This window comes from Cavia porcellus, unplaced genomic scaffold, assembly GCF_034190915.1.
Source record: "Cavia porcellus strain 051 isolate PalLab524CR breed Dunkin Hartley unplaced genomic scaffold, mCavPor4.1 scaffold_24, whole genome shotgun sequence".
In the NCBI taxonomy this organism is placed as follows: domain Eukaryota; kingdom Metazoa; phylum Chordata; class Mammalia; order Rodentia; family Caviidae; genus Cavia; species Cavia porcellus.
The window spans coordinates 47,771,079-47,794,565 of NW_026947507.1; the positions used below are offsets into that span (position 1 = coordinate 47,771,079).

Here is a 23,487-nt window from a genome sequence, read left to right on the forward strand (position 1 = left end):
AATCATCCCAGTGCAGAGATAATGTGGGGTTTCTGTGTATTGCACTAGGCTACTTCCACCACCCGAAGAGTATGGTCATAGTAGAAATGAGTGGAAGGAGAGAAGGCTGCGTGTGAGCCCTGGCTAGGCACCCATCCAGGGCACTCAGCATAATGGGAGCCTGCCCTCTCCTCATCTTGCCTGGCTCCAAGCCCGGCTGCTCGTGTGTGCCCGTGTGTGTCTGTGTGCGTGCATGTGCATGTGTATGTGCATGGTAACTTGCAGGTTCCTGAGCCTTGGCTGACAGTGGTGCTCAGCACTGGGGTATGAAGACCTCCAGTGTGTCTCATCTAAGCAAGGAAGGGAGGGAGGAGTATGGGCACAGAAGGTGCGGGCTGCAGCCAGCCACTCACAGGGCACCAGACACAGTCCAGCAGCCTCAGCTCAGGCCCAAACTGAAGTCTCAATGAAGTGGTGTGCAGTGCCCTGGGACCCTGGGGAGCTACATAAGCCACGTGTTCCTGAGGGCTATGTTCACACAAGGTGTGCTCGATGGCAAAGACTTGCAGGGTGTGCACTATTTGGAGGATCTGTGCTCATACTCTCCAGCGAGCTATGCAGGGCCAGGAGCAGCCCACAGCACTGGACTCCACACCTGTCACCCCTCTCTGTGATCCAGGCCAGGGCACCACAGGACCAGGGCAGCTTTTCTTTCTGCTCTACAAGGCAGAGACAGGGGATGCCGCCCTGGCTTCCATCAGGGCTTGGCACCTGGGCTGTGCGCCCTCAGGTAAGTCACCTGCTCTGGTCCTCTTTCTCCGCATCCATAGGTTGGCACAATAACCCCTGGCACTGGGGCTCATTATAGGCACCTGTCAGAGAGCAGGCACTGGGTGCAGGGCCAGTAGTCATCTGGTGCTGAGATCTGCTTCGTGCTTTTGCCCCTCTGCCCTGGGGTTTCTGTGTCACTCGCCTGCCCACCTCAGGGTCCACGCACTGTTTCTCTCTGGGGCATGGAGACCCACGCTCTCCTGATTGTATTGCTGTTTTATTTTCCACTGTGTTCTCCTTTTAGCTTCTCAACTATTTCACATCAACCATGGTGAGCTCATAAACCCACAGTGCAGCTTCCTTTCCAGCTAAGGTTGCGTGCCCTTGTGCACACAGGTGGTCCCCCAAGCCCTCCCACTCACAAATCTAACATTTACTGAGTGCTTGCTATGTGCCAGGCACTGTGCTAGGTGCATGGGTGCCAAGAGGCAGGAAGCGTGGGGGAGGCTTGGCTGTGGGGTGGTGGCAGGGACTGCACCCACCTGTGAGTGGGAGTGGGTGTGGATGTGGGTGCAGGCCTGGCTTCTTCCGTGGGCTCTGTCGCAGAGCACTCTGACTCATGGTTTCTGAGATCAGGCCCACGACCTCTGGGTGCGAGCAGCAGCTGCGTGCTCCGAAGGGAACATGGGGTGCACATGTGGGGGGCAAAAGGGGGTGGGCATGAGTGTCAGCAAAGCAGCTGCCCGGGTATCCACAGAACACAAGCCTTTACCACGGGCAGGGACTGGAGCCTGCTTTCTCAGCAGGGTCTGGGATGTGGGTTGGGACTGCTGAGCCCCCCATCCTCCTGTAGGTGGGCCACCCACATCCTTGGGATTCAGGGTCTGTGCTGCAGAGGGGCCCAGCATGGTGCCTGGCACATAGCGCCAGGACACAGAGTGACAAGAGCAGTTGTAGGAAGGGTCCCGGGGAGGGAGGAGGACAGTCATGCGGATGTGGCTCGGAGGCGTTTTGGTACTTACATCTGACCTTGGGTATGGCTGATGTTCAGGGAATTCAGAATCCTAAACAAAACAATGAAGCCACAGTGTGGGGACCTGGCTTGGAGGCCAGTGGGCCACTGCCCCTGCGCGCTGGCTGCTCTTCCCACCTACCCTACCTGGTGCCAGAGCCACATGGCTCTCACCACGCTCCACGCCTCTCCCTGGGTGTGGCATGGGCCTTTAGACAGCTGGTGTTTAAGGTCCACGGGGCGCAGGTGGGACTGAGGAGGGTCCTGTTCGCAGCCCCGTGGAGCCAAGTCCATCCATCAGAGGCTTAGAAGATGCCACCAGGACAAACTGAGATGTTCCTGCTGATTGGCATGCTGTGCAGCCCGAGCCCTTCTGGCAGGCTGGGCTGCAGCTGGCACTCTCCCCTCAGGAGGGTGCACCAGGCCTCCGATGGCTATGGTTACCCTCAAGCTATGAAGCTAGCCATGTGAATGGCCACAGCCATAGGATGCTGGCACTGCTGCCTGCCCCGCACAGGTGCCCCCAGGTCCCAAGTGGGACAGCTCCTTCTCAGCTCCTTGTCAGTGCCCTCTGACTCATTGGTGGCCTCTTCATGCTGCCTAGCAGCAAGGGACCCTGGAAATGCCCCTGGGGGTTCCTGAGGTGCAGCACATGGGGCATGGCTCCAGCATAAGTGCCCTCTGAGTCCCATGTCTCAGGGCCGCAACCACATCCCTGATCTACACTATGTGTGATGGGAGCACCAGGGGCAGCACGGGAGGCTACCTGCACCCCGATGGAGGAACAGCGGCTCTTGAGAAGCTCCTCGGCTACAGACGTTAAGATGGTCTTGTCACTGGGCCGCACAGGGCTGCCCTGGCCATCTGTGTGGCGCTGGGCTGCAGCCGTCTCCAGGGCGAGGTTCATGGCCTTGTTGCTATCCAGACTGTCCGTGGAGCTGTAAAGGCTGCGGCCATCCTGCGGCCATGGGCATGTCCTCTGTGCACGGCTGTCCTGGTGGGCATCCTGGGTGGACTCTGTGCTGCTCTGGGCTGTCACCGAGATGAGGGGCTTTGAGGTGGTCCGTGGTGGCACCGGTGGGGGTGTCTTCTTGTAGTTTGCATAGGAGACAGCTGCAAGAGACACAGTGCGTCAGTGGCAGCCTCCCCATGGCCTCTGGCCTACAACAGCTGCATGTTCTGCCCAGGAACCAGCCCACAGGCCTGTCTGGCTGGAGCAAGCAGTGCAGAACATGGGCAGAGCACTGCCTCAGAGGCTGACTGCAAGGTGTGTTCGCAGCAGTGAAGAAGTCATGGCGCATCTCTCAGAGACCCCAGTGAGCGCTGTGTGGCATGGGTAGGACAGAACGCAATGTTTGTGACCTCACACAGGCCATGGAGCCACCAAAAAACACTCATTAAAAAAAAACTATGAATAAAAGAGGTAGGCAGGGTCTTAGACCACAGAGATGAAGCATGCAGAGGCCTGTGCAAGGAAACACTGTTCCACTAGATGGTAACTGAGGTAACTGTTCGGTGATAAAGTCGGTATCATTTTCTCTGGCTTGTGTGCATTTCCTAAAAACCTCTGTAATGAACAGCTGTTGTCTTATGAGAGGGGAAATATCCAGGATCAGGAAGTTGTCTACCTCTGTGTGTCGGGCTGCCCTGGGCACCAGTGTGGGGTCCACCAAGAGGAGACGTCAGGCGCATGAGCTTCTGGGAGGCTGGAGGCTGGTGTCACCTGCCGCCTCCTGCCCGGAGGATGCCTGACTGGGATGCCTCCAGCAGGTGCTGTGAAGAGTGGTGGGGAGCTGTGTACAGAAGTGCAGGCCCCTTTACTACCACCAAGGTTCAGATTTTCCCACCCTGGCTTCCCTGAGAATGTGGCATCTCCATTGCTGTGATCAGGGCCCTGATTGCTTTTTTATTTACTCTAAGAAAAAGAGCTGCCTGGAGCTCTGTGAAGCTGGAGACTCACATGCTCTGCCCCACCCAGGCCACAGAGTGCTTGTGTAGGTGGTGGGGACACGAACCAGAGCAAGGGTGACACGTGCTGGGGTGGTGGTGATACACGGGGTGAGGGTGACGTGTGCTGGGGGGCCGATGACACACATAGGGTGACAGTGACATTTGTCGGGATCACGGTGACACGTGAGGTGATAGTGACATGTGCCCACGTTGGAGTGAGAGCCACATGTATTGGGGTGATGGTGACATGTGCACAGAGTGCCTGCAGGAGCACTGTCAGCATCTCTCTGGGGCCAACTAAGCACGGCTGCCTCTAGGGCTTGGGGAGCATCAGGGATCAGCTGCCTTTGGTGGCTGTGGAAATACAGACTTTTGGAGGATTCCACATGCTTCCCCGCTCCCATCCCAAACCCAACTCGATGTGACTGTGTTTGCCTATTAAAGGTGTCAGACGTCGCCCCAAGCACAGACAAGTGAAGTGAGGGACCCATCCTGCCGGCTGATGTGCACTAGAGTGTGCCCAGGTACATAGGTGCAAGGGAAGGGGAATGGCCTAAAGAATGCTGGAAAGAACCAGAATGGAGGTGCAGGGCCCCAGGCACAGGCTCAGGGTCGCAGACACAGGCAGAGAAAAGCTTCTTGTTCATGCGACTTTTGGCCACAAAAAAAATCTATAAACTGCTCTGTGTGTCTCAAACAGTGAGGACAGAGGACATGATCTGAACCATTTTCAGGCTTATTTGAAAGGCATATGTGGAAATGAAGATGAAATGCTGGAGGCTCCAGGGTGCATGAGATTCCCAGGAGAGGCCAGTTTGGCTGGGAAGGACATGCAACCCCATCCTCTGCCCAGCTGGACCCGTTTTGTAGGACCTTGGTATGCAGGGCACCTCCTCTTGGGCAGGCTCAAGACTCCAACTGCATGTCCGTGACAGCGCCTATCCACTGGGAAGCCCACCTCTTGGGACGCTTTCTCTACAGTGCATCCCATCACAGTTCTCATCAAATGTGTGAAAGCAAGGAACTTAAATCCCTGAAAGTAGTACCTTACTGACAGAGCACAGTGTGGCAGGACCGTGAGGCTCTTGGACATACAGGCAGGTGAACATCACCCTCCTCTCCTCCTCCTGCATCTGCTCTGCAGCGAGGATGAGCTGTCAGCCTGGCATCCTGTAGAGATGGATGCTCTGCATTCCGTAATTAACAACAGGACCCACTTCCATGTCCTTCCCTGGAGCGGGGCTGGGGGTAGTGCTCCTCCCTGCACCACAGGAAGTACCTGTGTCTCCACATGGCAGGGCTTCCCTGCCAGCCAGGGGCCTGGATGGAGGCTGGGCACAGCTGTGCAGCCATGAAACAGGTGAGGTGCAGAGAGGGTCCTGTGGGAGCAGCCTGCAGCCTCATAGGACACAGCCCAGGTGACCAGGTCCAGTCCCAGGAGAATCGCCGTCTCCACTAGGCAGCAAAGCCCTGCTGTGCAAGTCTCTGCTTCAGCTACTACACTCTTCCCAATTAGCCTTTTTGGGAGCAAATCTAAATTTTCATTTCTGAATTGCTAAATTGCTCCTTGACATGTAGCAGTGGTTGCTGCTCCTAGGATCAGTGCTCAGCTCTCACAGGCCAGGGTGCAGTGCTGGGGTGTCCTCCATGCTGCACCCTAATGCCAGTGTCTCAGGCATCCTGTGGGCTGTACTGTTGCAAGAATCACTAGTTTTCAGAAAAGCATTTCTATGACTAAGATCATGGTACCAAAGTGCTCACAGTTACCATGAAGAGATGGGCCAGGAGAGACGGCATGGACCAAGGGGCAGGGCAGAAGGGGAGCCCTGAGCACAGAGTGGCTGGAGGGGGACACTTCGCAGTGGGAAGGTGCTGTCAAACACAGCCTGTTTTCTGGGCTGCAGAGGCGCTGGGTTGTGATCTGACTTCCCGCAGGGAAGAAGCTATGCAGAGGCTGAATAACATCAATGTCACATTAGCCTTTGGGGTGCAGCCTGGCCCCTCTCTCCATGAGTCATGGAGTTTTCTGCAAGTTATTTCTTTTCTCAGGAAATATCAAATGACCTCAGAGATTCTCTTTTCTTTCTTTCTTTCTCCTCTTTGAAATAGAAATGTTCTAATGACTGGACTCTTGCCTCCATGCATTTTAATATGCTGTATTATTCTGATGTTGTGAGCGGTTTACTGTAATTGCTCACTTTTCCTGTCTGTTCTGTTCAGCTCAGTGTCTTAGACTCACTGTAGCAGGTGGCAATCACAGAATCTCAGGGCCACAGAACTGCCAGGACCCTCAGAGCAAATCCACACACCACACAGGCACATTATCAGGGACCACAAATTCACAAGGGCTGATTCTGCACACATGTCTAAGGGATAAATGGAGGTTTGGGATTATGGTGTCAACCTTTTTTTGACTTCTCATTACCTCTTGGGGTACACTGTCTTCTTCCACCCACCAAGACTAAACTAAGACTACTAAAATGGAAAACAACACTCCAGAGGAAGGTCCTGCTTAGCATAAGATCATCTCCACCGTCTGGAGTCACCCCAGGATTATCTACTGCCTGCAGTGTCACTGTCCTGAGTCTCCTGCTAGTCCCTCCTGTCATTGTACACACCTGATAAACAGTGCTGGTTTGGAGTGTCTTGGCCTTTGCCCATCCTGAGGCATTGATCTCGCAGCCTCATATCATGCATTACTAAATTTGTCTCTTTCTTATGACATCCTTCCGCCATACTCCTCATATAGGCAGTTGAGAATCTTGGCAAGACCCCAATAGCACACATGCACCCTTTCTTCCCATGGTTCCATTGGGCTCAACAAAACCTCCTTGGTCAAAGGTACAGCAACATAATCTTGCAACCTGGGTCGGTGCTTTTCCCACTCTAGTGTGAAGGGCTGGCAAGGACGGCCACTGTGTCAGCAGCATGAAGCTTTGGTGTTTTTCATCTGTAGCAAGCAGGAAGAATAACGGTGATCTCCAATGAGCAACCTGGCACCAGTCACCTTACAAGTGTGAGATGCAGCCAGGAGGAAGGACACCCTGTGCACACAGCACTTATGCCCTGGGACCCAATGCCCCTGGGACATGCTAGCCGTGTGATGGACACACTGCTCACACTCAGCAGCTCCGAGCTGTGGAACAGCCCTGTGACACAGGTGCTTTTGTCCCATCCTGGCATTTGCTGCAGGTAAACAGCACTCTTGGGAAACAGGAGCTACACCCGGAATCAGGAGCTACACCTGGAAAATGGGAGCTACACCTGGGAAACAGGAGCATGCAGCTGTTTTTTACAGTCCAATTCCTGAGCCTGCATTTTGTTTCTCAGTGTGGAAGTTACCCTGAGTATGAGGGGGAGGGACAGAGGTCTTTGCAAAGTGCCTTCCCTTGGTGCACACGAGGCAACATGAAGAAAGGTGAGCTCCACACTCCAGGCGAAGAGACCATGCATGGGGCAGAAGTCAGAAAATTTCCCACAAAAACCTCATGAGATTAAGAACGCTGTGGTCTTCAGGGTATGGCTGGGCTGAGTTCATCTCCTGTGGAAACTGCAGAGCTTGCCCAGACTCTGGCATCAGAAGGCGTAGGAAGGTGGCAGGGCCACCAAATGTGGGAGGGGCTGTGGGTGGCAAGGTTGGCAAGGAAGAGGGAAGGGGCCTGAAAACACACACGGCTGCTTACTTCCAGCTTGCTCGGCTCCTCGGCAGTGCCAAGAGTTACACCTGGGTTATCCAGACTTCCATAATGCCTGAAACCTGGGGCACACTCACTGCTCCTCTGCCGCACTGGCTGTGCTAAGCATCCCGGTTGCCACACAGTGGGAAGTGCAGGACCCGACAGCCCGGGCCCAGCAGGCTGCACAGGGCCAGCAGAGGCTCCACTAGTCTACCTGGCTGCTTGAACATGACAGAAAGTGGTTGTGAGGACATTCCTCGGGTCTTCAGCCAATGTGCTGAAGGAGAATTTGGAGCAGCACACCTCATTGGAAGGAAGCTAATCTGATGAAAGGAAGCCAAACTCTCCCCAATCTGTAGGCACAGGAACCCTCACGTGGCCACAAGTGTGGACAAACCATCGGTGGTGGTGCACCACTGACTGCCTTTACCACCTGGACTCTGGACACCATTTTTGAAGTCAGCCCTTTAATGCCATTTGCAAGTCAACAAGGAAACTTAGGAATTAGCATTCAATGGTGTAAAGCACAAATATGTAATTGAAAGACCGTGCTCAAGTGGGAGCAACACTAGCGTACTGAGTGTGAGAGCCACACTTGACTTCACCTTGCTCTTGTAATTAGGACTTCAAGGGCAGCAGCATAAAAGGAATTACAGCAGTTGAGCAGTAAATGTCCACATGGCAGAAAGAGCACTGGAGAAGCCAAACTTCAGTGGCTACAGATCCAACATAAAAGATTAAAGATACTTTGATTAATGTCAATCTCGAAACCTCAGTGTACACCAATAGGGACACAGAAACTGCATCCCACAGGCATGCACACATACTTTCCCTAAAGTCACAAGGAATTACATGGCCAGGAAATTCTGTGGCCTCACTGAGGTGAGCAGAGATGTCCACTGCAAGCCATTAACAAGAAATTACAGTCTTAGCAGCACTGAGCATCCCAGAGACAGAGAGACAGAGCCTAAGCTGCCTGGCTGGTAGATATGTGTCCTGCTGCCATTTTTCATGTGGAAAATCTTATTACATAGTAAGAACTTACACTTTCTGATGAAAAGTGAAAAGGAACCAACTGTTTATTATATGAAGACCACATGCATTTCTAGGTACAAAACCATGAACAGTCAATGAGCTCAAGAAGGTGATTTACCGAGGTAGCATGCAGGGGACTTTGGATGGCCCTGACCCTGGAAAAAGTCAGCTCCTCTCCTTTGATGAGCTATGTCTGATTCCTCAGGTTTCTAGATGGAATCAGTTTTGGAAAGAATGATTTTTCCCAGTGGAAATAGCACATCAATGACTGTGACTCCCAGGACAGGAGTCGGGTGACACTGGTTAATGTGTCCTATGTGAAGGGGGAGAGACACAGCGATGGCATCTGCTGTGGTTTCCACATGTGTGCATGTGTGTATGGGAGTGTGTGTGTGTGCATGGAGCATCACTTGGGACATTGTATTGTGAGTGAAGCCTGCATTTGAGTTGCACCAGAGTCCTGTTTTACGACCACACTTTGGGGGAGGTGCAAACCCAATATGTGGGATTTTGCTTGCTGATGAAATTGATTTTACAGCTGACCTGAGTTAATAAATCTCCAGTTACTGGTGCCATTTTATTTAAGGATTGGAAAATTACCTTCGATAAAAATTAACAAAGCACATGCTTCTTACAAGGCTAAAAACAGTACGTGATTCTACTTAACGATGTTTACCAACACATCCTGAGTACCATCTACTCCTGTGAATCTGGCGGAGGTGGCGGGGCCCTAGCCCACAGGCTGTGTAGTCAGCGTTTCGAGGTGACTGGGAGTGACATGGGAGGTACAGGCATGACTCTCAAGATGTAGGCCTTGTGTGTGGAATGGCGTGACTCCCAAGATGTAGGCCTCGCATGTGGAATGGCCTCCTGCCCTGCCGGGCCAGCCCTGCACAGTCCTCTGGTCTGAGCCAGGCCAGGAAACCTGGGCTCTGGGGAGCAGAGGAGCAACATAAAGTGGTTCTGCTCTACCAAGTGTCCTTCCGGGATGAGTGGCTGTGGCTGCCTGTGACCCCACACTCTGCACCAAGAGCAAGTGCTGCCCTGACAGACGTGTCCCTTCCTGTTGCTGGCACCCTGGGGTCACCATCTGAGTGCTCAAATGTTGTGGCACCCTGAGGATGGACTGCTCCTGTCAGCAGGGCGGAGGCTTCCAGTGCAGTACTATAGAAAACCTGGTCCTTCCCTGGCCAGGGCAAACGCACAGGGGCAGAAGGCAGCATCGTGGAGATTTCAGGACGACACCTTGGTGGCTTGGTGGGGAAATGGGTGTGCTGAGCACACAAGGCTCAGACTGCTGCACTGCCAGAAGCCGCTCCAGCTGCTCCACTCGGGCCTCCCAGCTGGCTCTCAGTAGTGCCTTGTGGCTCATACTGTATCTTTTACTGCAGAAAAAGTCTGTCCCTACCTGCAGGCGCCAGAGGAGTGAAAGATGCCAATTTTGTAATGAACCTCAAAGAAGTTCTACTAAGCTCACAAAAGGGGCAGCTCATCCACTTGTAACCTGACATATGTGGACCGCATGTCCTGGTGGAGCTGGATGCTGGGCCCCGTGGTGCCGACAGTATACCAGAGCCCATGTGGACAGTCCTGGTTTATTCCATGTGCACATGCTCACCGTTTCAACAAGGGTGTAGTGAAGGTCTTTACCCACCACACTGTTTCACATACCATCAAGTCAGGAATGAGAAAAATCTCTGGCCCACAGATCTTATATTCTAGTGGGGGACAGCTGGTGACGATGATGATGATGATGATGAACAACATCAACAACAACATTTCCCTGACCTGTCCACCACAGGCCACAAATCAGGGTCTGAGGGCAGTTTCACTGCTGCAGTGTGCAAGACCAGGCCACTTCTGTGTGGAGTCTCATGGTCAGTGACCACCAGGTTACTGGAGTCAGTCATCAAGGCAAGAAAGAAACAGGCGATTCTTTCCATTTCACACCTAACCTGGTGGGGATGCAACCAGGGCAAAGCCACTTAAGTCTCCAGGAAAAAGAGAAGAATTAGGGAGACCAGGCTCTGCTGAGGGAGCTGAGTGGGCACGGCGGCCTGAGAGTCTCCAGTCTGCCGGAGGTTTTGGGACTAACAGAACCTGGGCTCAGGGATGCCGTTCACTCTGCAGTCAGCAGGAGAGAAAGGCATGCTGAGAACTTCATGGCTCATGGAACAGTGGGTACCAATTTAGCCTTACTTAGGAGAGCATATTAAATGCCAGCAAGTAAGTTTTAAAGAAGAAGTTTTTGAACATGGTGATGATTATTTATCTGGCTGGTGTATATGTCCAAATCTATTTCAGATTCTGTTCCCTTTCATGTTATATAAAGCATCTCTGCAGTGTAGATCTCAGGCACTAAATAAACATTTGTAGATTTGATCTGATTGACTGTGTAATCAATTGTCACAGTGGTAGTGAAGTAACAACCTGCTACAAATCAGTGAACTAAAAAAGAAAGAATGTCAATTTCCATTAGCGAAAAACATTGAGGTCCACACTGCCGATCCGAAGCCCTGGAGGAGTGAACTCACCCATATTTACAGTGAGGGTTTTTCTACAGGAATTTGGTGCATCTTCCACTGCCCACACTGCTGGAAACCTTCCAAAGCCTTCACTGGTGGATCTACCTTTATCTTATACTCACAGTAACACAGATACGATCCATCATTTTATTCTTCTGTGTCTCTTTTTAAAGATGGATACACACAGGTATGTCCTCCATGATAAATCCATTGGGATTTTCAAAGCATTGCCTGTTTCTGTGTTGCAAAAGTAGAGTGTGGTCCTACGTCTTAATGACTATACCAGGATGAAATAAATTCAATGTAATTAAACATTTTAAAAAGGAATGCCTTACATAATGCATATACATTTCTTTTCTATGTAACAATTTCCTTCCTGCTTGTTACTGCAACCTTCTGCGTATTTGAAAATTACCAATGGTACCGATTTCATGATCCAAGTCCCCTCATTGGGAAACCATGCTTGCCATGTGTGGTATGCAGCAGCCTACATTTTCAGCATTTGAATAGGGGTTGGAAGACTAATTTCAGAGTAATCAGTCGCATTCAATTTCTTGTTCCAGTTTCAGAAACAGTAAACTAGCTAGGGAGATTCTGTCTTTTCCAAGCCTGTGCTGAACATTGATTATAAATAGCTGGTGGTCACTAGGTGTCAGGTCTTGAAGCAAGAAGTGGGTGCTGAGTTCGATCTCACTCTGAGTCCCAGTTGATTTGAAGGTAGAGAAAGGCAATTTGAATTCAGTGTACACATCTATGAATGCACACCTTCCAGAGGGTCAAATTTAAAGCTATTTTTGCCACTAGAGAACGCTCTGGAGTGAGTTCAGGGGACCCTGATGGGAAGTGTCACCTGGGCTATGCCACAGGAAGTCCTGCTGGGTTCCTATTTCTCTGCATTGCTTTCCCTGTCAAGTGGGCTCAGGCCCCTCAGAGATTCTGGTTTTGAAGAAAGCCAACCCCAGGACCCTTTCTCTAGGTTGTGAAGGTCACTTCGATTTTTATGAAAACCTGAACTCAGGAGGCAGTGGCTGGGCTGGGTGGAGGAGGAGATGCCAAGTGGCAGTGGCCAAAAGGTCATGGTGTATGAGCACAGCCCATCCTGTGACACACCATGCAGAGTCGCAGACTGAGGGCGCATGCAGAAGGGACATTGAGAGCTCAAGGCAGCCAATGTGAGCCAACAGTCAGTGAAGAGGAAGCTCCACGGTGCCTCCAAGGCCCTGGGGTCCTGTGCAGGCCGGTCTTTGGTGTACCACAAATGACTCAGGTGGATTTCCTGTGACACCAGGCAGGAGGGTTGGGACTACACTCAGAATTCAGCTGCACTTCCTGGGTGCAGATGATTAGATCAGAGCCACCTAGAGCATCATAGAGCACTCTCAGTCCTGAGCAGGGAGTGGCCAGGAGAGAAGCTCGCCATGGTGTCTAAGATAACAGCACTGGGGCCTTGAATACTGAAGGCCTCTCATTTAATGGAAAAGCTTTTCTTCTCTTTTCAACACTGGGGAATGAACTCAAGCATGCCAGCAGGGGTTCTGGCATGAGCTATTCTGCCATCCTTTTCCTAATTTTATTTTGAGAACAGGGTCCCACTAAATTGCCAAAGCTAGACTTGAACTTGTGATCCTTTTGCCTAAGTCTCCTAAGTAGTTGAGATTGCAGGAGTGTGGCCTTAAAGGCAAACTCTTAGTATGAGTATAATTAAATGTTTCATGGAAAGTGTTTATGAGGTGAGCCCTGCATGGGTGAGGAGAGAGTGCCCTAAACTCCCTGGTCTTCTTTACTATGCCTTGGGCTCAGCAGTGCCTGTGGTTGATGTGGAGCATGAAGCCTAAACACAGATGGGGCTACACGTGGGCAGGCGGCCTCAGTTGTGTTTGACAATGATGATGGTTTACCCTCTCCATGTGGCTGGCTTCCTGGGTCCTTGAGGGTTGAGGCTGATCCCAGGTGGGGTGCGTATGTGTCCAGCTCACTATGAGACAGCCACAGGAGGGTATCAGTCACCTTTCTGTCACTGTGACCAAAGACCTGAGGAAAACATCTTAGAGGAGCAGATATTAATGTTGGCTCATGGTTTCAGATATTTCAGTCCATGGTAAGCTGGCTCTGAGTAGGAACATCATGGCAGAGCATAATGGTGGAGGAGATCTGCTCACCTCATGGCAACGGGGAAGCAGAGCCCAGGGAAAGAGCCAGAGAGGAAGGGGGAAGGACTGGATACAGTCCCCAAGGTCATGACCCCATGACTCACTCAGATACTCCCAAAAATATGCTTGATAAATCCCTTGGCTTTTTGGATGCAGTCTAGTTTTAGGATTTTATGGCCTCCAGCAATTTACTTTTCTGTGAAGGAGCTAATTTCTCTTATTTTAGCTGCATGAAAGAGGCTGGTCTGAGGCTATGCCCTGTCATTCTGCTTGACAGACACTAGGAGGAGGGAGGAGACTGGTAGCACCTACTTAGGACAACGGACCAGAAGTTTGACTCAGAGTAGGAGCCAGGAGGGACAGGTCAGCCAGCAGGCAAAGGAAGCCCTTTTTCCTCTGGGAGTGGGGACACTTCTCCCATTGTGGGGGCACTTATCCCCATCATGGGGCACTGCTCCTCATCCTGGCAGTCCTTCCCACCATGGTGGGGATACTTCCCCCCATCCTGGGGCACCTCCCACCATCCTGGGGAGCAGGGCAAGCCCCACAGCCCGTGCTTCTTCAGGGTTCATCAGTGATGCTCTGGTGGCCAACAGCTTTGCTATGTCCCTAGGTTGTGACTTCAAGTCACCTTTACTCTATTGGCCAAAATACTTATGAACAGCCCACCTTACTTGCACTTCCAGATTTTGACTTAAATTATCTACAGAAATGTTTTTAAATTTAAATTTTCAAGAAACATTCCCCACCTCTTCATATAAGCTTGCATGCTGATGGCATGGTCACTTGCCCTGGTCATAGGAGGTCACCTAAAGAAGGCTGAGGCAGCACATTCAACTCCTCACTCTTGGGGAGACTTTTCCAGGTGTTCATGGAGGACACTTTGCTCCCCAGTAAAACACAACATTATATGAAGTGTGTCTTCATTTCCTGAAGACTGGAACTAGTGAGTGCTAAATACATTTATATTTCTTCAAATCAAGAAGGGCCAACAAAGGAGCAGAGTTCACAGACCAAATGGACAAACCAAAAAACCCACACAGGATTGAAAATGTCTGCCCGTCTCTAATGCTCAGTCACCCAGGCAGAGTAATCCGCTCTCTCCTGACTAGCAGTCCGAGTCCTGGAAACAGTTGCCCCATCCGTTACTGCAGGAGCAACCCCACAGGAAGCCCGGCCGAACTGCTCCCTGCCTCAGTGCTCGGTGAGCTCTCCCTCCTTCTAGTGACTACAGGGATCAGCTGTGACTCCCTCGAGACAGTTTCTGACCCAGGGAAAAATCATTATAATCTAATTTATGCCATTTTCCTCCACAGTATCAATAATATCCCTTCCTTAGAAAAACTGTGTGAAATGCATATTTAGACAAGAAAATCTACCCGATAAATCATTTCACAGATGAGAAAGAAACCAAGTATGAAATGAAACTTAGATGTTTTCAAAGCCACTTCATTGAAGGTGAGGACACTAATCAGTAGTTGCTGTTCTGCATAATGCCAGAAGCAGGGGACAGGGGCACTTAGGAGCAGGTAGTCTTCCCTGGGGACCATGGGCAGGGCCAGTCCACCCACAGACAGTGGCCCCCAGGTTGCTGCAGCACCAACCCCTTGATGCTTGGCAGACACTAGGGCCAGCCAGAGCTGGGTGCCAAGTCCCTCCTGCCTGCCTGGTTTACTATATTACACGGACATTAATGTCATACATTTACATGTTCACCAGGCAAGATGACTAAGCCATGCTCACCTTTACTTTTCAAGAATGCATAAAGAATAATGTTTAAACAAATCTTATTCTTTACACCAACACTTGGGAGTGCTTTTGAAAATAACTTTTTCAATTTATTTTCAAGAGCCTGTTCTAGGACCATGAAAGAAAATCAATGTGCCGAAATAACTTCCTTCTCTTTTCCCACACATGCACACACACACACTCATGTAGACACAGAACAAAACGTAGCTACACAGTTCTAGCATCGCTGTAGGAGTTTACAAAGTGAGCGCTCAGGACAGATGCAGTGGAGCATGTGCTCCCTGACAGGAAGCCTTGCACCGGGGCTGGGGTCCTGCTGGCACAGCAACTCCCGCATCTCTGTAGTTTTCATCTACTTTTGATTTCCAGATAGGGTTTTGGACCTTCTTTGGTGTAATCTTATGAGTAGGCTATTTTTCAAATTGCCTTCTTTCTGTGTAATAGAGAAAGAGCATACATGAGTGACAGGCAATCCTGGGCCTGAGGAGCAGAGGAGGGACCCGGGTCAAACCCCGCTGACTCCCACTGATTGACCGATCCTGGAGCTCTCCTGGCTACCAGACCACTTCAGATCTGTGACACTGCACCCCACCAGCTGCAGGACAGTCTGACCAGGTAAAGAGGCCGAGAGGCAGGGAGACTGAGCAGGAGAAGCATTTCCACGGTGTCTGGTGTGCAGACTTTGGGCCATGAAGGTGGTCTCTGTCCCTGAGGGCATGTCAGCCCAGCTCAGCCTTATCTTGCATTATGTCTGTGAGATTGTCTCACCTCCACGCTCTCCATGACGTGTGTCCTACTCAGTGATTACATCTCCAGAGTATCTCTGAAGCCCAGCAAAGTACTTAAGATTCACGTGATCACAGAGACAGTAGCACACACCCCTCTAAGTGCTGTTCTAAGGCAGTGTGGGGCACTCATCCTTTCCTGACCCTTCCAGTGGAGGCTTCATCTCTTTCTCATGCTAGGGAGTTGGGGTGGAGCCCAGAGCGGTGCCCAACTCTACAATGCACAAGAACAAGTGGAACAGAGTATCCACCCACCATACAGGCCCCTTCGGCTTCCTGGCCTTGTGCAGCCCTGCGGTTTTGTGGATGAGCCGGGCTCTGCTCTCTCCAGTGCTTCAGTCATCACAAGACATAGAGTCAGATCCCCCTATCCCACCCCAAGTTGTTCCTGGCCCTGGGCTAAGTGGCCCAAGTGTCAGGAGCATCCCTGCTCGGGGCCACCAAACCACAGAGAAAGGATGCCGAGGATATATATCTGATGTCATTCAGGCCCACGAGTCACAGCCATTACTCTGGAACACTCCAAACTGCTGGAGAGGCGACGAGCTGAGGTCTTCCAGGGGCACTTTACGCAGCTGCCATTGGCTGTTGCCCTCCACAGACCCCACCCTGTCCACAGCCCGGACCCTGGGCTTTGGGTCTGCAGCAGGCAATACCCTGCCCACTAGCTGACGCCTGCATCTCTGGGGCACCACGCTTGCTCTTCTCCTGGGTTCCAGGTATGGCTCCTGGCTCCTGGTTCCCCACACTATTTCTCGTGAACAAAGCATTTCTTGTTGCAATTGTACTTCAAATCTCTGTGACACAACTGCAGCATCCCTAATCTAACAGCACCCAGGGTGCCCCATCCTTCAGCACTGTGACACTTCCCAGCCTCTCTCCTTCGCCTTCCTGTGTAGTACAGCAAGGTTTTCCTGCTGTGCTTTACCAGCTGCTCTGGGCCGTGTGTATTCATTGGTACATAAATAATAACTGTGCCATCAAATCCCAGGCAGTGGTATTTGGGTGGGTAGCAAACCATCTGAGCACGGATGTGATTTCCCAAAGGAACCAAAGGAGATGGATGCAGGCTGGGGGTCCATGCTAAAGGGGATGCTCTCTGCAGACACAGGAACAATCATGGACTTCCTGAGGGAACAGCAGAGACCAAGGCTGGATGCTGCCTTGCAGGCGTCCCCCAGGATTGCACCGCAAACCCTGCACTGTGACATTTACAACGCCATCACTTTCCAAATATCAACACTTGGATTCCCTTCCACGTCAAACTTCACAAAGTGATACTGGGTTATTCTAAAAGATCTTGGCAATTAACAAATTTCCACTCTGAGGAGAAAAAAAACATTATCAGGGAGATAAATGCTTCCAGTCACTATGGCAACTGTGACTGTAATGCACATGGTCTGGTGACGGGTGACCAGAGGCTGTGAGTGTGACACCTCTGGTGAAGGTGTGCTCCTCTCCCAGTTCCGGCAGACTCTGCACCTTGGAGTTTTCCCACCAGAGACCTCAAAGGTCCTATCTTTACCTGCAGTGGACCTGATGGTGGAGGCCATGTTGGAGGGCGTCATGGCGGGGATACATTCGTCGTCTTGGGAGTAGCCAGCCTGGATAGCTCGAAGATAGCTGTGACTCCTCGTCCGGAAGCATCCCGGCAGATCCAGTGCGTCCATGGCCTGAGACTCCACTTCGCTGAAGACGGACTCGCACACCGACTCGAACTGCCCATTCATCTCAGCCTCGCTCATCTGCAATGAGCACAGGGATAGTGGTCACACAGCTGTGACCCCAGGAACTGGGCTCTTTTACCAGCACTGAAAATCTGCTGAGCTTGGGAGTAACTTACACATGCTGGGCTATGTGTTATACAGCACGACAAGGACCAGCTAGCTTCCAAGGTCAGCAGGTGTCTGCAGACTGATGGCAGCTGGTGGTACAGAGGACCGGGAGACAGAGATCTGAATGTCCCCAGGGAAGCTGGCCAGGGCCCATTCATAGCCACCACTTCTGTCCTCACACCCCTTGCTCTTGCTCCCTGAAGCTTAGCTGACCTGGTGCTGTGGGCCTGGGCATGGGACACAGCTTTAAGGCACAGCTGCTTTAGTCCTTTCTCGTTGTCATGGGAATATAACTCAGCACAGGCACTGCTGTCCCTGTCACTGTCTGAACAGCAGGAGTCCAGAACCAGCAAGGACACACTGAACAGGAGGCATCTGCTGAGTCCCAGTTTTGCCTTCTAAATGTGAGCTCTTAGCACTGACTTACTTTGATAGCTGACCAGACAAGTCACACTTTTGGAGCCTCTGACTTAAGTTTCAGGCTCCACCAAAGAGCCTGATCTCCAACAGTCTTGAAGATGTGCTGGCCCAGGAAGGGCGACTCCAGGCCAGTGCCCAGGAGTGGCCTTGGCGTGGCCTCGGTGATGGCGGCTGCAGGAGGACACATGTCCCCCAGGTGTCCTAGGTTGCACTAGAGATTAGCAAGGGGAACACGATAAAGTAAAACACAGGACTGGAGCCGCATGGAAAGTGGGCAGGGAGAGGGAGAGCTGGGTGCTCAGAAGCTGAGCTGGGACCAACCCCTGATGAGGGTCACCTTTGGGAAAGTGACATCTTTCCAAGGCCTCCTGTGTGTCCTGCACACACAAACATATAAGTGTGTATCAGTGCATGTGGAAGGTTGGGGCTCCAAGGAGTGCAGGATAGGAGAATGGGGATCTTGGGGCACCTGCTGTCTCCTGTGCATGCCTCTTCTGAGGTCACAGGGGCAGAATCCCAGGTCCCCTGGTTGTGAGTTGATCACAGCCAAAGTGGATTCTGAGAGCAGACTCCCCATACCTTGCAGGCTATGCCTTTTGGGTCGGAGGATGTTTTTGACCCTGGAGGGGTCACCACTGTCGCTTGAGCCACTCCTGCTCCTGATCCCCAAATTACTGCAAGTGTGACCTCGGCAAGATATAGGTGCCCACAAACAGTCTTGCAGGGTCACTTTAACTGCATGTTTTTTTACAATTAAAACTTGAATTCATCTAGGTGTGGTGGTGCACACCTGAAATCCCAAGCAGTCTGGGAGGCTGAGGCAGGAGACTCTCAAGTTCAGACAACACAGTGACTTTGTAAGACCCTGAATCACAATAAAATAATAATAATAATGATAATAATAATAATAATAATAATAATAATAAAGGACTGGGGATGTAGTCAATTAGAGTTCAATTTATAGTCATGGCATAGCACCCAGCAATAGGAAAGACCTGGAGTTTTAACCTCAATAGCATCCAGTCTGTCTGCTTTCCTGCTGTGTAAAATGTGTCTTTCTAGATAGGAAAAGATGTGACTTTCACAGGGTTGTTTCTGGGTACTCCATTTTGGGTTCACAGTGCGAAGGGAGGCTGGGGAGGTCACTTTGCTCAGCACTGAAAGCTGCAGCGCCTCCCACATGTGTGCACAAGCTCTGTAGCAGGGGTGACATGGGCACAACAAGTCCCCACTGAAAGGCAAAAGAAGGAAGGCTGCTTTACAAGCCTTGTCCCTGGGTGCAGAGAAAGTTTTCAGGGCACCACTCACGTCAGCTGCCTGTTTCAATCTTTCCAGAACTAGCTCAGATTTCTGACATGCCAGAACAGGCAGTTTCTTTTGCATATCAACAGACCACAGGGTCTAGTCACTGGGTGTGTGGCCGTTGCTATTTATATTATTGTTTGCAGGGTGACGGGTGGGGACACAGTGGGACCCCTTTCCAGTTCACCCATGCCGGGTGCCTGAAAGCTAAATCCAGACAGGCCTGGTCTGCAGTTGTGGAATGGGCTCTTTCCTTGTCCTTAGGAAGAAGATTCACAGAATTCCCTTTTCTGTGCATGGGAATTTAAGCCCATTTCTAAGAGAAAAGTAGCATCTAGGTGGATAAAGGAAGTAAAATACTTGTGCTATGGGCCAGCAACCGCTTAGGGTTTCTGAGGGAAAGCTCAGAAGGCAACTCCCTAGTGGGTAGGACCTGCTACATGGAACCTCTGCAGGCCAGGAGGGAGCCTGTGCCCAGATTGGCTCCCTCTTCCCCGCCAGCTCTCACTGCCGGCTCCCTGCTGACCAGAGCAGGGGTGTGAAGTGCTGAATTAGAAGCCAGTGCTATGCGTTATTGTTACTATGGCAATGAGTGAGGTGTCATTATTGAGCACCTGCTGTGTCTAGGCTCTCTACCAGATAATGGTGAACATCCATTAGGCGCCAACTATGCTGCTTCCAGGAGGGCTGCGGGCAGAGAGCATCTGTATGAAGCTCCATAAGGGCTGTTTGTAACTGACAAGCAGTGAGTCGAACAGGGATTTAGAAATGCAACTCTCACTTGCTGCAGGACTGTGCCTGCTCATCCTAGCATGCCATCTGGGGCTGGCCACTCCAGTAAAGGCTGGCCAGGCTCCCCATCCATGCCACCTTCCTGAGGTGACCTTGAGTCTGCTCAGGGACCTGGTGCCTAGCAGGAAACAAGCCCTGCCTGAGTGAGCCTGCCTGCCTGTCTCTGGGGACACCAAGCACCTTGGGGTGCTGCAGTGATTCTGTTTTCTGTTCTGTACAGGGTCTTGTGCATGAAGGACAAGCACTGGCCATGGAGCCCTCTCCAGCCCACAGCTCTGCCTGTTTACTCCTGGGCAGTCCTGGAGGATGCAAGGGAAGCCACTGTGGCTACACACTCTCCCTGCATCCCTTTCTGGACAAGGAAAAAGCCAGTGCTAAATCATGGGGCGGGGCCAAGGGTAAGCCATCAGTCATGGCTTATCATAGGAAATCAATGTAAAAATGAATCTTACTGAGCTCATAGGTTTCCAGTCAGTTGCAGGGAATACCAGGCAGGACCTGCTCCTGGCCCCTAAGAAGGGATGTGGACCAGGGGCATGGCCACCGCCTCCTGCCTGGAAGAGGGGTTCCCACCTGGCTCACACAGCTGGCCTGGCTCAGGGTGCTCACGGCCCGCATGTAGCTCTGGTTCCGGGAGCGGAATTTCGGGGAGTTGTAGTTGGCAGCGGGGTCCAAGCTGTGACTGACAGGCACCTCACTCACAGCTTGCAGGTAGCTCTGGCTACAAGAGAAGAGAAACGGGAGAGGCCATCTGTGAACACCAGGGAAGAGGGTGAGCATCCCGCCCGATGCCTGAGGCTGCCTTGTCCGAACACTCTCAGAGACTCATCCAGAGTGGGAGCAGCACTGGAGGAACAAGGAGGCCACTTACCAAGCTGCCTTGGAACCTGACTTTTCATGACCAGGTGGTGAAATCAGGATCACTGAACATTTAAAAAAGTGCAGAAATTCCCAGAACTCAGAGCAGAACAGCAAGCTCAGCTCCCCGTGTCAAGCAAGAAGCTCGCCAAGACCCTGTCAGCTTCCTGGCATCTTTACATACTGAACAAACAGCAAGGTCCCTGCAGGTTTAATCTATAAAGCAAAAGGAGAGCAGACTGCACAGTGTGTGTCCACAGAGCAGACCCAGGCACCAGGCCAGCTGCCGCACACCAGGACCAGTTTCTGCCAAATGCCTTGAAAGTTAAGGGTCTCCAGTCTTCTACTGGCAATTTTGTAAGGTGTGGGAGTGCAGAGGGACCTCCAGGATGCCTGGCAGACACCGGCCCAGCCTGGCTGAAGTCTGTGGCTCACTGGGCCCTTTCCTTTAGAGCTCTACGGACACTCTCTCCACAACACAGTAACCCTCAGTTTTATTTTTATCAGAAACTGGAATAATGTGGACAGAAGTTACCAATCATTCTTCTGTTATGTTTTGGATCATGATGAAACATTAAATATTTCACAGGCCTATTTATAAAAACATGTAAACACTGGGTGGACAGTTTTGACCCCACTTGTTGGCTATTAAAGTATGTCCTTTATTTTCCATGTAAGATCTTGGTGTGATATGTTTTCTCTGATTTACTTTTTAAAAAATTTTTTGAGACAGGGTCTTGCTGTGTAGTTCAGGCTGGCCTTGAAGTCACTATGTAGTGTGGGCTAGCCTCAAACTCAGAATAATCCTCCTGCCTCAGCCTCCTGAGTGCTGGAGTTATAGGTGTGCACCACCATACACTGCTCTGATCTACTTTAAGATGGAAAATCAGAGAAAAAATTGGACTCTATCCACTTCATGAAGTGAGGCTGTTACAGCTCTAATGTCATTCTTTTTGTTAAAAGTGACTTTTGTGTTAAGTGAAAGCACGGGATGCACTTCAACTCCTCCCTCCCCTCTACTTGAAACTAACATGAGATGGACATGGGGACAGGAACACAGACTCCTTGGACCTGGCTCCTCTCAGGGTTTGCACAGTGACCTGTGACCACAGTCCATCCCCCCAGCTCTGCAGAACACAGGTGACTGGCACGGCACAGCCACTGCATGTATCCCAAGCTGCCAGGCCCCAGCAGGCGGAGGGACTGCAGGGCTCCTGCGGACTCCTGCAGGAGGCTCCTGCAGGGCCTGTGAGTGAGCTCCATTCTGCCTGTACTGCATCTCTCTCTCTCTCTCTCTCTCTCTCTCTCTCTCTCTCACACACACACACACACACACACACACACACACACACACACACCTCACACAGTGTCACGTGAGGGGATGCTGCACACGATTTAGGTGGATGTGCCAGCCTGGCAAAGGCCCTGGACAGTGGCATTTGCCTCTGCCAAGCCAGACTTGTTGTGTTCTTCTCATCTGTTTCTTGGACAACTGATTGCATGCACTTAATGATAACATGGTGGAGGTGCAAGTGAAGAGCTGCTACTCGGCATTATTTAGGGGACAAAAACTAGGAGGTCTGTACACGGTCAGTTTAGAAAAAGCCATCCTGGTGATGGGTCCCCAGAATGCGGCTGCATGCTGGGGATCTGAGCCCTTAGCACCAGCACATCCGTCACAGATCTCGGCAGAGTGTTCACAGCACAGGAAATCCAAGTTTTGCTTTTGAATTTTCTGGAACTCTATTTGTGAACATTTCTTATCTGTGGTTAGATAAACTGTCAGATGTGGAAACCCAGGTATACAGAGAGCTGTACTTCTAAAATGTTCTTTTGAAAACTTACTTTTGCTTTACTAGGCTAGTAGAGATTTTTAGAAGACATACAATGGCTGAGTGTTTTATAACCTTGTGTCCAGGAAGGCCATCATCCTCAGAGACACAGCCCTGGGGACCAGGCACCAGGACTGGGAGTGGGGGCACAACCCAGGTTGGGGTTCCCACCTCCACACATGCCACGTCCTGTGCCTCTCTGAGGTGACCTTCCCTGTGGTCTTCGGGGGTCACCCTTGGAAGTCCCTGCATCTGGGTGCTGACTTTACTTAGGCATTCCAGGTGCTGGAAACTCAATGATATTTTTCCACACAGAAGCAGAGGCAGCTTCAGAAACTGTAAAAAGAAAGCCACTAAGCATTTTTTAGAATAATATGAAAATATTTTTGGTACCACTTCCTGCCCTTCAAGTGTGTCCCACATTGGAGTCATGTGCGACTAAATGAGACTGGAAACCAACTTTGGAAAGCTGTACGAGTGAGAAAGCAACCACAGAAACAAGATTAACAGAGAAGCACTCTGCTTCTTTCCATTTGCAAATCATTCCAGTGTTGTTTGCTGAGTCATGGGCATAGAAATCTCATCTGCAAATTTTGACCATTATAAAAACAACTTTATCAAAACAAATAGACACTTAATCAAGTCTATTAGACTGATGTAAATGTACTTGACAATAGAGGCAGAATAATCCATCCCCTTGTCCTGCATCTTAGCAGAGAAACTGCAGGTTGCACAAGTACTGAGGACAAATATAGGAAAACGATTATTTCAGATCAAGAACAGGGCGTTCACCATCATTATCAGTGCAGCCACCC

At 51.0% G+C, this 23,487-nt stretch overlaps 1 protein-coding gene across 12 annotated transcripts in view; it reads right to left on the minus strand.

The window, feature by feature from the left end:
- Dlgap2 (DLG associated protein 2) overlaps positions 1 to 23,487 on the minus strand; it is a 531,604-nt gene that overhangs the window by 23,999 nt on the left and 484,118 nt on the right. For 11 of the 12 annotated variants that reach the window (XM_063235015.1, XM_013143569.2, XM_063235008.1 and 8 more), the window contains 4 exons: positions 20,556 to 20,703; positions 17,159 to 17,378; positions 2,529 to 2,875; positions 1,773 to 1,814 (listed from right to left, as the gene is read on the minus strand). In XM_063235015.1, coding sequence (XP_063091085.1) covers positions 1,773 to 1,814; positions 2,529 to 2,875; positions 17,159 to 17,378; positions 20,556 to 20,703 — 757 coding nt within the window. The remainder of the gene's footprint in view (positions 1 to 1,772; positions 1,815 to 2,528; positions 2,876 to 17,158; positions 17,379 to 20,555; positions 20,704 to 23,487) is intronic. The other variant, XM_063235014.1, reaches the window with a different exon arrangement.